The sequence below is a fragment of the Canis lupus genome, chromosome 8 (genome assembly GCF_011100685.1).
Source record: "Canis lupus familiaris isolate Mischka breed German Shepherd chromosome 8, alternate assembly UU_Cfam_GSD_1.0, whole genome shotgun sequence".
Classification (NCBI taxonomy): Eukaryota; Metazoa; Chordata; class Mammalia; order Carnivora; family Canidae; genus Canis; species Canis lupus.
Genome location: NC_049229.1, coordinates 75,757,064 through 75,772,577, shown reverse-complemented (window position 1 = coordinate 75,772,577; position 15,514 = coordinate 75,757,064). Strand labels below are relative to the sequence as shown.

General features: G+C 41.5%; 1 gene segment (V, D, J or C); it reads left to right on the top strand.

Moving 5' to 3' along the window:
• Positions 1–2,542: 2,542 nt before the first annotated feature.
• Positions 2,543–3,003, top strand: LOC119876523. The segment is given in 2 exon segments: positions 2,543–2,583; positions 2,688–3,003. Coding segments are annotated over 2 exon segments (357 nt in total).
• The last annotated feature ends 12,511 nt before the right edge of the window (positions 3,004–15,514 follow it).

Below are 15,514 nucleotides of genomic sequence, written 5' to 3'. Positions count from 1 at the left end.
TTGATGGTATGAGCACTGGGTGTTATACTATATGTTTGCAAAGCACACTCCAATGAAAAATAATTAAGATAAAAATTTGAAAACCAAAGAAACTTCAGATAATGAGGAGTAGTCCTAACCAAAGAGGAAAGGACCTAGTCTAAAAATTTTAAAATACATATGAAAGACATTAAAAAAGACAGAAATATATGGAAAACAGTTTATTCTTATGGATTGGAAATTTAAATATTCATAAAATGTCTATGCAACCAACAGCAATCTATGCATCCAGTATGAACCCTATCAAACACCACCAACATTTTTCTAGGGAATGGAACAAGCCTAAAATTTGTAAATAAACAGAAAAGATTCTGAGTGAGCAAAGAATTTTGAAACAAAAAACAAATCAAGGCAGCCCGGGTGGCTCAGCTTTTTAGCACTGCCTTTTTGTCCAGGGCATGATCCTGCAGACCTGGGAACAAGTCTGATATCATGCTCCCTACCTGGTGCCTGCTGCTCCCTCTGCCTGTGTCTCTGCCATTCTCTCTGTATCTCTGCGTCTCTCAAGAGTAAATAAATAAAAACTAAAAAAAAAACAATGGAAAGGCCATCAGAATTCCAGATTTCAAAGTTGTGATCATCAAAACAGTATAATAGTGGCAGTAAAACACGCACATGGTGAATGGAATAGAATAAAGAACCCATAAATGGACACACAGCTCTATGGCCAACTTATCCTCGACTAAGTACAAAAGACTATCAACTGGAAGAAGAGCACTCTCTTGAACAAGAGGTGTTGGGAACATTGGATAGATGCAAAGACAATGAACCTGGGCCACATTCTTACACTCCACACAAAGATAAACTCAGAGTAGATGAAAAACCTAAATGTGAGCAAGAAACCATCAAAATCAAGGAGATTTTGTGACCTCAGCCACAACAGGTTCTTGGAATCTTGGATGGAGATTAGGCTCCATGTGGGAAGCCCACTTCTCCCTCTGCCCATCTCTGAATCTCTCTCTCCATCTCTGATGAATAAACGAATAACATCTTCCAAAAGAATAAAAACAAAGGGAGAAGAGATTTGCAAATCTATCTCCAGATTATGGCAGGTTTCCAAAATCGAAAAATAAATTACCAAACTAAACAACCACAAAGTGAAAACTACAATCAGAAATGGGCAGAGGACATGATGATTCACCTTGTCCTGATTTGAGTTGTAAACTGTCACTTTATATTAGGTAGGTCATCCACATACAAAATGAAATTTATTATCTCTTCTAGGTCTACCTTATATCAAATGCTTACCCAAAGGATACACATGCAATGAAACGCCGGGACACCTGCAACCCGATGTTTATAGTAGCAATGTCCACATTAGCCAAACTGTGGAAGGAGCCTCAGTGACCATCGAAAGATGAATGGATAAAGAAGATGTGGTTTATGTATACAATGGAATATTACTCAGCCATTAGAAATGACAAATAACCACCATTTGCTTCAACATGGATGGATCTGGAGCATATTATGGCTGAGTGAAATAAGTCAATCGGAGAAGGACAAACATTATATGGTATCATTCAGTTGGGGAATATAAATATTAGTGAAAGGGAATAGAAGGGAAGGGAGAAAAAATGGGTAGAAAATATCAGGAAGGTAGAAAGGACATGGAAGACTCCTAAATCTGGGAAACGAACTAGGGGTTGTAGAAGGGGACGAGGGCACGGGGTGGGTGTGAATGGGTGACGAGCTCTGAGGGGAGCACTTGACGGGATGAGCACTGGGTGTTATTCTGTATGTTGGCAAGTTGAACACCAATAAAAATAAATTTTTATTGAAAAAAATGCTGCAATAAACATAGGATGCACGTAAAATAAATAGAACAGACAATGCATCTTGAAGACAAGAGGAAAATGCTTTCTAACCCAGACTGGAGAACCTACCAGTAAACGTACCAAGAAAACTACATTTAAAAAAAAGAAAACGTGGTAACCTGGAAAGAAAATAATTAGATTTCCTATGACAATGTCAATAGAGTCAATGAGTAAAAACGTCACATTAAAACTGGAAGAAATAACTCATGATCTCAGTAAAAAAATCAGTATATAAAATCAGCAAATAAAATAATGATATATTCCTACAAAATAACAACAAATTACATATACAAGATTAACAAAATAATCCAATTTACACTAGCACCTAAAATAAATATTTAGGATTAAAATTTACTAACAAGATGAAATATCTCAAGAAAATGACCTATACTGATGTGTTTTTTGAAATGCACCCAGAAATTCGAAAATAACTGTGCTTAGAACTTCATGTAGTCAGAGGGCCATCTACACAAATTGCTATAGGATTGTGGCGCAACACTTGTGCTGGCTTTTAAATACACGAATGTAAGTCTGGAGCTGGTTATATAGTCAGAGGACATGCAAATAGGGCCCTCACTCCACTGATTAAACTAGCCCAGTCTCGACCCTGCAGCTGGAAGAGGAGCCCCAGCACCAGGATCCCAAGGTGATCCGATTCAGGAATCAGGACACAACACAGTCAAACCATCATGGAGTCTATGCTATGCTGGGTTTTCCTTGTCGCTATTTTTAAAAGGTAATTCAAAGAGAACCAGAGACCTTGAGTCTGTGAGTGGAAGTGAGTGAGAGAAACAGGGGATGTGGGACAGTTGTTTGACCAGGATGTTTTGTGTCTGCAGGTGTCCAGGGTGAGGAGCAGCTGGTGGAGTCTGGGGAAGACCCGGTGAAGCCTGGGGGTTCCCTGAGACTCTCCTGTGTGGCCTCTGGATTCACCTTCAGTAGCTATGCCATGAGCTGGGTCCGCCAGGCTCCTGGGAACGGGCTGCAGTGGGTCGGATACATTAGCAATGATGGAAGTAGCACATACTACCCAGACGCTGTGAAGGGCCGATTCACCATTTCCAGAGACAATGCCAAGAACACGCTCTATCTGCAGATGAACAGCCTGAGAGCCAAGGACACGGCCGTGTATTACTGTGCAAGGGACTGAGTGAGGGGACCTAAGTGTGAGCCCAGACACAAACCTCCCTGTAGAAGGGGATCGGGACCACCAGATGGTGCACTTAGGAGCCACTTCTGTCTTGAAGGCCCAGGAGCAGTTGCAGAGGGAGGTTCTGGGCAGGTTTCCTGTCAGGGTCTGGGCTGCCTATCCAAGGAGCTGTTTCCCCCAGGGAGCTTCTCTGGACCAGGAATTTGTTCTTAACTATTCAGCTTCTGATTTGAAATCTTAGATTCTTTAGGAAAACAGCTGCTTCATATGCACAGAAGACAGAGTTGCTTACACTTATTTACTATTTCCCCAAGTATGAGAAATATACAAATACCTCCATGTATGTCAAGGACTAGAGGGATCTGGGGATCCCTGAGTGGCTCAGTTCTTTAGCGTTTGCCTTCAACCTAGGCCATGATCCTGGAGTCCCAAGTTCGATTACCACATCAAGCTCCCTGCATCGTGCCTGCTTCTCCCTCTGCCTGTGTCTCTACCTCTTCTCTCTCTGTGTCTTTCATGAATAAAAGAATAAAATCATTTTTAAAAGAGGGACCTACAATCCATGCACAAAAAAGAAATAATACCTGATGTAGTGATAAATGAGAAATATAATCAGAGAGAAGAGGCAAAAATTATGATATGATTATAAGAGTGGACCGACGACTCACCCAGAAGATAAAGTGGAATCTATCCCCCTCCAAGTTATCAGCTGATTCTGAAGGTCATGTGTGTCATTGTGCAGGGACCAGAAACTTCCCCTGGATCTATGAAGATCCTCTGGGTGAGGAGCTGGATTGGAGGAGTCTTCCACTTCCAGGATATAAATCATTGATACTTCAGGTGCTGATATCAGCCCACTGTGTGTGACCTCTACCTTCCCCATGTTGAAACCAAACGCCCTTGTGATGGGAGGAGTTGGTGTGGCCTTAGGGGAGCACTTAGGTCAGGAGGGTGCAGCCTCAGGATGGGACCAGGGTCCTTATACATTTGGACTGGGAAAGCTCACTGCCCCATGGCCCAATGTGAGTTTTCGAGGAAAGGATGGGGTAGGACGTGGGCGCTCTCTAGACACCACATCTACCTGCACCTGGACCTCAGGCTTCCCAGACTCCAGAACTGTAGGAATGAGTGTCTGTTGTTTAATCCATGCAGACCAAGTACAATGTTCCAGCAGGGGGCACAGGCTAAGATATGTTGACACGAGATTTCAAGCCCTGATGATCTGGTCTTTTCTGCTGCATTTGTTGTGGTAAGTGCCAGCCTGAGGTTCCATCCCTGGGGTCAATGGTGGATTTCTCACATGATCCCTCCTGGAGGGTGGATGAACCTGTGGACACTCCTAGGACTCTGTGATCAAGTCCCAGTAGACATGGGGGGAGAAACTTTACACAGGGAGCAGGGGCCTGGGATATTGTGGAACTTGAGTGTAAGGATGATGATTTATCAACCTTTCCAGAAGATCGGGATGTGCTGACCCTCTGGGACCTGATTCTGAGCATCACCGACTAGATGCCGTTTGATATCTGTGAGGTCAGGACAGCAGTTCCCTTCCTGCTTTCATAATTCCTTCTTTGCCTGCATATTTTGTGAGTTTGAAAATGAAATGCCTTGGAGAAGGTCGAATTTGTTGAATTTCATGAGAGTATCTGTGCTTACTGGATGTTGAGGTCTCTGTCCTTCCAATTAGGGGGCTTGTCAGGAATTCTTTCATTGAATAAACCTGCCACCATTTCTCGGTCTTCATTTTATGGGCCTCTTATCAAAGGAATGTTATTGTTTCCTAAGAAACTGAGTTCCCTGTCTACCTTTGGGGACAATTACTTTGTTTCCTTATAGTGTTCTTTCATGATTATCTACAATATTATCTTCTGTTTCCCCAATATGCTGTTGTTTCATCCGTCCTCTTTTTTCATGCATTTGGGACAGCATTTCTGTAATTTCAGTTTTAATGTTGGGCCTACAATGGCTTTTTTCTTTTATCTCTAAAATAAGTGATTCTTGAGTGTCTTCAATGTTTGCTCAAACCCAGTTGTATCCATAAAAACATTCTTTTAGATTCCAGCCTGCTATGTAATCTAAGCACCTTTAACCAGCCATATACTCAAGTGGGTGGATTTCTATGATGAACTCATATAACGAAATGAAGTCTAAACAATTTTCCTCTTTTCTGCTTATCCTAATTGTAGTAGCTTCAGGAAGTAGTTTCCTTCCCTGTCCCAGCCCCACAGCTAAATCTCCCCAACACAACACTCCACATCGCCTACATTCCAAAACGTGTCGATTTTCTACTTGCAGACTAGCATTTTTTTTAAGACTAGCATTTTTTGTTCTCTCATCCTCCAATTGATAGCTCAGAATTATTTGATAAATATCCAGCTGTGTTCAGGGATGACACAAGCCCAGGATTCCCTGCAGGTTTGACATCGTAACTCCTCTCCCCTTGTGTATGTTAGCAAAGAAGATCTGAAATAATACAAGGAGGCAATATGCATGACACCTACAATCCTCATTTTAGTAAACAAACAAGAATACACATTGTTAATTGACCTTCCTTCTTCATCTACCATCTACATACACTCTTTGATTTCAGCAACCCTTCACCTTGTCACAGCTCATTACCTGATAGGGCGACCAACACCTTCATCCTGAAGGGTCTCTGCTTGGTCTCCTCCTTACAAGCTATTCGTACCTACTTAGCGCTCTAATCCCATCTTGAAAGGAAATTCCACTCGTCTCAAAAGCCAGCTGCATCAGGGATGTGAAGACAATTTTAGTCTACTGAGTTCCACTCTTAAGTGGTGCCTGAATATCTGCAGAACCATCTGTGGAGGAGGCTCCACTTTTCTTTCCCCTTTCAAATAACTTCTTACTCTCTCCATGAGTTCATATGTGCAGGGTGTGAGACTGAATGCAGTGGAGCAGGACTGGGCTCCATCAGGATTAGAAAGCTCCTTAATGGGACATGCTGTGTCCTCAGGATTGCACCAGAACCCAACACTTCTTCCATTTGGTGATGGAGAGGCACTGTGCGTGCCCCAATCTTGGGCTTAGGTGCTCAAATACCACTTACTTCAAGATGGAAAGCTCAGTTTCCATGCTGACCTAGGGACACAGGCTTCCAGCTCTGGATTCTAAGATCCAGAAACTGCATTAAAGCCTTCTCTATAAATGAACCATGATCAGCAGAGTTTGGCAGGGGTTTTCCCCCAAAATTTGTAGACCATCAATCTTAAATGCCCATAGAGGACTTCTAGAGCACCTCAGATTTTATGCACTCCCAAATAGGAATAGTGAATAGGCATGTGGGGAGCATCACCAACCCTACATCCTCCACGTCCCTGATGGTGACACTATTCTCAGCAGTTCTTTAAGAAACATGTAACAGATTAATGTTCTATTCCCTGGGAAGAGGTAAATGATAAATGTAAATATAATGATCCTCACAATACACCACTACATCTCCACCTATGGACTAAATTACTGAATTGAATAAATTAAACTATGACAATACTAAATATCATCAAGGTTGTATAGAAAGTAGAACTCTTTTTAAGTATGATCTCTAATCCCATTTTGATAATATATATATAATTAGATCCTAGGGTAACAGAGCTTGACAAGACCCATGATCTGTCTGCTGCATCCCAGAACCACAGAGTCGTTGTTGGTGTAAATCATTCTGATCTGTTGTAATGAGAACCAGGGAAGGTCATGTGTGTTGCTCAGCATAAGAGTAGGAGATGATAACATGAGATGACAAGCACAGACATTGAGACATAAATAAATGAGATGACTTCTGCCTTCCATGGCTATTCTTGTATTCATGGATTCAATGAGTTGTGGGATGCTCCTTATGGTTGCAGAGAGAAATGTACTTTATAAGTCCAGGGATCCAATGGTCATCTCACCTGGAAACCCTCTCATTTCGAGGGAAATCCAAAGCTTCTCCACAAATCATGTAGAGCACAGGTATGTCAGTGTATACACATGCCTCTTTGTAGTTTGGGGGATAGATTCCTCCCTGAACTCTGCTTTATCTCTTTTAAATACTTTATTTATTTATTCACGAGAGACACGGAGAGAGGCTGAGACATAGTCTGAAGGAGAAGCAGGCTTTTTCTGGGAAGCCTGAGGTAGGACTCACCCCAAGGACTCCATAATCCTGACCTGGGTTGAAGGCTGAAGCTCAAATATGGAGCCACTCAGGTGCCCCAGAACTCAGTTTTCTTAGCGACCCCCAAAATGGGTGTTTTACAAAATCCTCAGTATTTTCTTGTTTGAAAGATGATGTGATATGTAAATTCATTTAGCCAACATACAGCGTAACAGTAATTTCTCACCACATCAGATGTCCTCCTTAAGGCCCATCACCCAATTACCACATATGATGTGACAAATACAGGGTGGTATACTATGGTATACTGTATGCTGGCAAGTTGAATTTAAATAAAGAAAAAATGGTTAAAATACTCCACCAGCCCTGCACATATCATGTAGACAACAACAGATTATTTCTCCTTGTTTTATACTGCATTTTACACTAATCGTCCATTTATGCCAGTCATCTTTAAAGAAGAAGGGAAGGGAGAAGAAATGGGTAGGAAATAACAGAAAGGGAGACAGAACATAAAGACTCCTAACTCTAGGAATTGTTAAGTTTTTTAGTAACTAGATGGAAATGAGACCGCCAAGGCAAACGAGGGTCCAAGAACAGATTTTATTGCAGGCACCCTCGGGCGAGGTTCCACGACTCACAGGGGAAAGAGAGTGAGTCGAGGAAGTCGCACCAAGACAAGGTGGTAGGGGGTTTACATAACGTTGTAAGGCAGAATGGTTTCCTATTGGTTGGCTCATATGCAAAGGAAGGATTGCAATCCAACCCGTCAGAGTGACCCTCACTATGCAAAGGAAGGATTGCAATCTGACCAGTGAAAGGTGACTTCCTCCTCTGGGGTTTGAAGGGCATTGGGTTCGGTTGGGGAAGTCCAAAGAGAGGTGTAAGGGTCTGCTCAAGCTGTCGTCCCAAGTGGAGGTGGTGACAGGAACCTCAGCCATTTTGGCGTATCCACCATCTTGAGGAGTTTCCCTTCCCACCTGGCCCCAACAGGAATTGAACTAGGGGTAGTGGAAGGGGAGGAGGCTGGGTGGTGGGGTTGAATGGGTGACGGGCACCGAGGGGGACACTTGACGTGATGAGCACTGGGTGTTATTCTATATGTTGGCAAATTGAAAACCAATAAAAAATAAATTTATTATTAAAAAAATAAAGATTCTCATCTCTTTAGATAATTTTCATTTAAAAATGTAAAACGAAAAATACTTTTAACATCTCTAAGATGGTGTTATTTTTATTTAGCATTTGTGGTGATAAAGTTTCTTTTAATGGACATGAATTAAATCATTTTAGGGTCAATCATTTTAGCCTTAGTCTGTAGGCCATCCCACCTTACTCCATCCTTTGGATATTTGGAACACCTGTATTTGATGCAAAAAATAAATGCCTGTTTTTAAAGTTAAAAACAAAAAAACAAATATTTTGGGATAACTACCTTCTGTGTTACCTGGAAACTCTAAAAATCACTGCCATTTATCACACAATATCATAATCTTATATCCCTCTTTCCCCTGATCCAGCACTTGTATGTACTCAAGAGGTCTTTTAATGTAGAAAGTCCATTGAGTATGATACAATCATTATATGATTTGCAGAAAGTGACAGTTGCCACCTGAGGACCATGCACATGATCTCATTCTTCTCTCCAGTGACACAAGAGCTTCAAGGGGGACAAAAGATGAGCTCCAATAGATTCGAATAGCAGAACTATTATTAGCACCACCCTCTATCACTATTCAGTGGATGTTGCTGCCAGTTGGAGGGTGTGGACTGCTGGCAGTCTTCCTGATGCACACGATCCATTCAGTGATGGAAAGTCCTGAAAATGGACATATATAAGGAGCCCTCTGCTCAAATTGCAGGGTTATGTGGATCGGCCTGAGGAAACCAAATACTGATGGCGATCAGAAGTGCAATATGAAATTGAATTCCTCTACCATGGCAGTTTCTCTAACCATGTACCTCGTTCTCTGTGTTAGAAAAGCCAGTTATGTTCCTCCTCCAAAAGGAACAGTTTTTTGAGGAAGCGGTTATATATTGTGTATGGTCTGGCATCTCAGAGAGTGTCCCTAGTGTGTGCTGCATGCACTGGGCTCTTCTGTTTTGGCATCTCTTTCCATCAGGTCATACCTGCAGAGGCTCTCCCTGTCTGCAGTGGGCAGTGTGTGGTCCTTTGCCAGGATGTGATGAGTTTTAACTGGGTGTGGTCTTCTCTGCTTGATAAATGATGCCTGGTACCACCTCCACTAGAACAGAGGCCTTGCAGAATTCTCCGGTCAGGATATGTGGGTGGAGAAGGGTGCAGCCACTCCAGGAAACAGTATTGAGGTTACTCAGAAAGTTAAAAACAGAGCCTTAGCATGAACCATCAAAAAAAGACCTAAAAATTCACACAAAAAATACAGAAAATCTGGTTTACAAGGAACCTCAAACACCTATGTTTATAGATTCATTATTTTCAAAAGACAGCACAAGTGTACATTGTCAGATGAATAAAGAAGATAATAAAGCGTCTTTCTTTTCAAACATCATCATGTAGGGACATGGTAAACAGTTTGTTAAGTCTAGGGAAACATGGAAGAGTCCTAGATTTCTGAATACACAATCATAGAGCCTGTAACCAAGTTGCCAAGGACAAGCTCCAGGATCAATATAACTGTTATTTTCATGGCAATATATGTGAGTGTACAAGTACAATGATTCCCATGACATAGATGAGGACACGGCTCTACAACACATCCTTTTTTGGTCACATTTTAACATTTTATGGAATTAATTATTTTAATAATCATTCCACTCTTGTATCTTTATTTAGAATTCCCATTCATATGTACAGAGAGAGGAGGTGTAAATGCCCCTGTGGTGGTTGAATCCACAGCATCTCCATCAGCTCTGTCAGTCTCTGTCAAAGTTTCTACTTGTCTCCCTTTTTGTGTGACCAAGAGACCTGGTATCCACACATCACTCAATTGGCACTTCTGGAAATTCCAGAAACCTACAAATATCATGTCCAGTTCCTTCCTGGAAGTGGCTCACGAGGATCCAGGTCCCATGGTGGGGAGCACAGCCAAGACACTGGAGCTCACTTCAAACTGCTGTGTGGTCTCAGACACTCACACAAGCTCTCTTCTGCAGTGAATAGTTCTAAGACCTGTAAATGGTGGTAAATTGTTATGTTCATAACCTATCTTGAGTGTGTATGTGGAATAATGGAAGATAATTGATGATAAGTAATCAGGCAGCAAATGAGGTTGGAGAAAGCACAATTTACTGACACATATCCTGTCTGGAAAACTCTGCCATGATCTACACATGTGTTCTGAGCAACTAACATCATAAGGATGCTAAGTGCTAAATTTGATATGTACTCAGAGGACATGCAAATAGCGCCCCAGCTCTAGTATTAAACCAGCCCAGCCTGAACCCTTAGCTGGGAGAGAAGCCCCAGCCCCAGGAACCTTAGGTGAACCCTTTCAGGGATCGGGACAGAACACAGAAAACTCACCATGCAGGCTGTGCTCAGGTGGGTTTTCCTTGTTGCTATTTTAGAAGGTAATTCGGGGGATCCCTGGGTGGCGCAGTGGTTTGGCGCCTGCCTTTGGCCCAGGGCGCGATCCTGGAGACCTGGGATCGAATCCCACGTCGGGCTCCCGGTGCATGGAGCCTGCTTCTCCCTCTGCCTGTGTCTCTGCGCCTCTCTCTCTCTCTCTCTCTGTGACTATCATAAATAAATAAAAATTAAAAAAAAAAAAAGAAGGTAATTCGGGGAGAATGGAGACCCTGACTATGTGAGTGGAGGTGAGTGAGAGAAACATGATGTGGGACAGTTTCCTGACGAGAATGTCTTGTGTCTGCAGGTGTCCAGGGTGAGGTGAAGCTGGTGGAGTCTGGGGGAGACCTGGTGAAGCCTGGGGGATCGATTAGACTCTCCTATGTGACCTCTGGATTCACCTTCAGGAGCTACTGAATGAGCTGTGTCAGCCAGGCTCCAGGGAAGGGGCTGCAGCGGGTCACATGGGTTAATACTGGTGGAAGCAGCAAAAGCTATGCAGACGCAATGAAGGGGCATTTTACCATCTCCAGGCACAACGCCAAGAACACACTATCTGCATATGAACAGCCTGAGAGCCATGTATTATTGTGTGAGTGACACATTGTGAAAGCTTCAGTGTGAATCCAGAGATAAATCTCCCTGTTGAAGGGAATCAGGACCTGTTGTGATGGTCATTAGACATTTGATGGAAGAGTTGACTCATTCCATTGTACACCAGACACTGATCTTACAATACATGTGAAAAACAGTAATTTAAATAAAATCTGTAAAATTAATTACAACTTAAAGTGTTAAGTCCCTTAAATTCATAGTGTAACTCAAGAAGATGTTTCTAATAACCAAATACTATATTATTCAGGGATTTATTAAATACTAGTTCTCTGAAACTGAAGAGTCAATATACTACCAAGGGGCAATTTTTTGATCTGAATAGTATATAATGAGTTATACTATGAAACGTAATTAATCTTTCTATTTTAAGGTTTTATACAATATTTTATTTGATTTGAGAGTAGAGGTCTACTTTCATATACTGATTTTGACTGCTCATTTTGTTTATTTTAAAATTAAATTATTGGTCTTCTGTTTATTTTTTTTTATTTTATTTTTTTTTAATTTTTTTTATTTATTTATGATAGTTACAGAGAGAGGGAGAGGCAGAGACACAGGCAGAGGGAGAAGCAGGCTCCATGCACCGGGAGCCCGATGTGGGATTCGATCCCGGGTCTCCAGGATCGCGCCCTGGGCCAAAGGCAGGCGCCAAACCGCTGCGCCACCCAGGGATCCTGGTCTTCTGTTTAATTGCTTTCTATATGAGGGAAGGAAGAACATAAGAACTGATAAACATTAACATATTATCTGTAACTCAAGTCTATTCAATTAAATCAGTAAAACCAGGAAGCTCCGGGAAAGGTGCAGATGATGTCCTCTGCGGAGCAGGACTAATGTCCATTCCTGAGACTCTGAGCATGGAAGGGCTGATCCCCATGTCAGGTGTCGTGGAAGAAACGAGGATCCGTTGGAGGTGGTTGAGGGTGATGCCCTGTGCTTCATATGCCTAACTCTATTGACCTTTACACTTCAAAAAACATAAGATCTGAAAAGTGACATGATGGTTTTTTTCCCCTGAAATAAAGCAATGAAAATGGGAATGTTTAAGAACTGACAGAAAATCTATCATAATATATATATTAAATCTTTTAAAAATGTCCCTATGCTTTTGATATTTTCATCTAATTTTGTTAGAAAGAGAGAAATTACACCTCAAATTTCATAACCATTGGGATATGGGGTAATGAGATATATGTTTGATTGATCCATTTTATCCCTAACTGGGATCAGATATTAACCAAAACCATCATGACTCCACTGGTAACATGTGGGTTGTAATTCAAACCACAGCTGCTTTTCCTAACTCACCCAAGCCCGCACCTCACTTTCAGCCTGTCCAGACACCCATCATCCCATGATTGTTTGGTGACTTCCTGCACTAATGGAAAAGGCCTGTCAATATGGGGTGCTGCTGGATACTCACGAAGCATGGACAAGTGTCCACTGGCATTCATCTGAGGCTCCTATTCCTCTATTGGGAATAGGTCGTAGGTCAATGATTTTTCCAGGTGCGATTCCCCTGAACTACACCACCTGACAGCAAACATGTATTCGTTTCTAAATCAAATTTTTTTATAATGTAATGTCGAGTTCTATATACTAAAAATCCCTCAACTTCCCCTGGAGCTTTGCGACAACCTAGCAATTGCACTGCTGGGGATTTACTACAAAAAAACAGATGCAGTAAAATGTGGGGACACTAGCATCCGAATGTTTCTAGCAGCAATGGACACCAAAGCTGAACTGTAGAAGGAGCCACGGTGTCCATCGACAGATGATGAATAAAGAAAAGGTGGTCTATCTTTGTGTATGGTGAAAGAGAGTGGTCTAGTTTCATTCTTCTGCATGTGGATGTCCAATTTTCCCAGCACCATTTATTGAAGAGACTGTCTTTCTTCCAATGGGTAGTCTTTCCTCCTTTATCGAATATTAGTTGCCCATAAAGTTCAGGGTCCACTTCTGGATTCTCTATTCTGTTCCATTGATCTATGTGTCTGTTTTTGTGCCAGTACCACACTGTCTTGATGACCACAGCTTTGTAGTACAACCTGAAATCTGGCATTGTGATGCCCCCAGATATGGCTTTCTTTTTTAAAATTCCCCTGGCTATTCGGGGTCTTTTCTGATTCCACACAAATCTTAAAATTATTTGTTCTAACTCTCTGAAGAAAGTCCATGGTATTTTGATAGGGATTGCATTAAACGTGTATATTGCCCTGGGTAACATTGACATTTTCACAATATTAATTCTGCCAATCCATGAGCATGGAATGCAATGAAACTTCGGGACACCTGCACCCCGATGTTTATAGCAGCAATGGCCACGATAGCCAAACTGTGGAAGGAGCCTCGGTGTCCAACAAAAGATTAATGGATAAAGAAGATGTGGTTTATGTATACAATGGAATATTACTCAGCTATTAGAAATGACAAATACCCACCATTTGCTTCAACGTGGATGGAACTGGAGGGTATTATGCTGAGTGAAGTAAGTCAGTCGGAGAAGGACAAACATTATATGTTCTCATTCATTTGGGGAATATAAATAATAGTGAAAGGGAATATAAGGGAAGGGGGAAGAAATGTGTGGGAAATATCAGAAAGGGAGACAGAACGTAAAGACTGCTAACTCTGGGAAACGAACTAGGGGTGGTAGAAGGGGAGGAGGGCGGGGGGTGGGAGTGAATGTGTGACGGGCACTGGGGGTTATTCTGTATGTTAGTAAATTGAACACCAATAAAAAATAAATTTAAAAAAAAGAAACTAGTTGAAATAGAAATAAAAGGAAAAATTAAAACTGAAAAAAAAAGAAAAGGTGGTCTAAGTGTACAGTGGAATACTACTCAGCCACTAGAAACGACAAATAATTTTATTTTTATTTCTTTTAATAATATATTTATTTTGTATTGGTGTTCAATTTGCCAACATACAGAATAACATACAACATACAGTGCTCATCCCACCAAGTGCCCCCCTCAGTGCCCATCACCCATTCACCCCCACTCCCCGCACTCCTCCCCTTCCACCACCCCTAGTTCGTTTCACAGAGTTAAGGGTCTTTATGATATTTCCCACCCATTTCTTCTCCCTTCCCTTCTATTCCCTTTCATTGTTATTTATATTCCTAAAATGAATGAGAACATATAATGTATGTCCTTCTCTGATTGACTTACTTCACTCAGCATAATACCCTCCAGTTCCATCACAATGAAGCAAATAGTGTGTATTTGTCATTTCTAATGGCTGAGTCATATTCCATTGTATACATAAACCATATCTTCTTTATCCATTCATCTTTCGATGGATACCGAAGCTCCATCCACAGTTTGGCTATTGTGAACATTGCTGCTAGAAACATCGGGGTGCAGGTGTCATGGCATTTCATTGCATCTGCATCTTAAGGGTAAATCCCCAGCAGTGCAATTCCTGAGTTGTAAAGCAGGTCTATTTTTAACTCTTTGAGGAATCTCCACACAGTTTTTCAGAGTGGCACCACCATTTCACATTCCAAACAACAGTGTAAGAGTGTTCCCTTTTCTCCACATCCTCTCCAACATTCGTGGTTTCCTGCCTTGTTAATTTTCCCCATTCTCACTGGTGTGAGGTGGTATCTCATTGTAGTTTTGATTTGTATTTCCCTGATGACGAGTGATGCAGAGCATTTTCTCATGTGCCTCTTGGCCATGTCTATGTCTTCCTCTGTGAGATTTCTCTTCATGTCTTTTGCCCATTTCATGATTGGATTGTTTGTTTCTTTGGTGTTGAGTTTAAGAAGTTCTTTATAGTTCTTGGAAACTAGTCCTTTATCTGATATGTCATTTGCAAATATCTTCTCCCATTCTGTAGGTTGTCTTTGAGTTTTGTTGACTGTATCCTTTGCTGTGCAAAAGCTTCTTTTCTTGATGAAGTCCTGATAGTTCATTTTTCCTTTTGTTTCTTTTGCCTTCATGGATGAATCTTGCAAGAAGTTACTGTGGCCGATTTAAAAAGGGGTGTTGCCTGTGTTCTCCTCTTTGATTTTGAAGGAATCTTGTCTCACATTTAGATCTTTCATACATTTTGAGTTTATCTTTGTGTATGGTGCAAGGGAGTGTTCACTCTTCCACATGCGTATGTCCAATTTTCCCAGCACCATTTATTGAAGAGGCTGTCTTTTTTCCAGTGGATAGTCTTTCCTCCTTTATCGTATATTAGTTGACCATAAATTTGAGGGTCCACTTCTGGATTCTCTA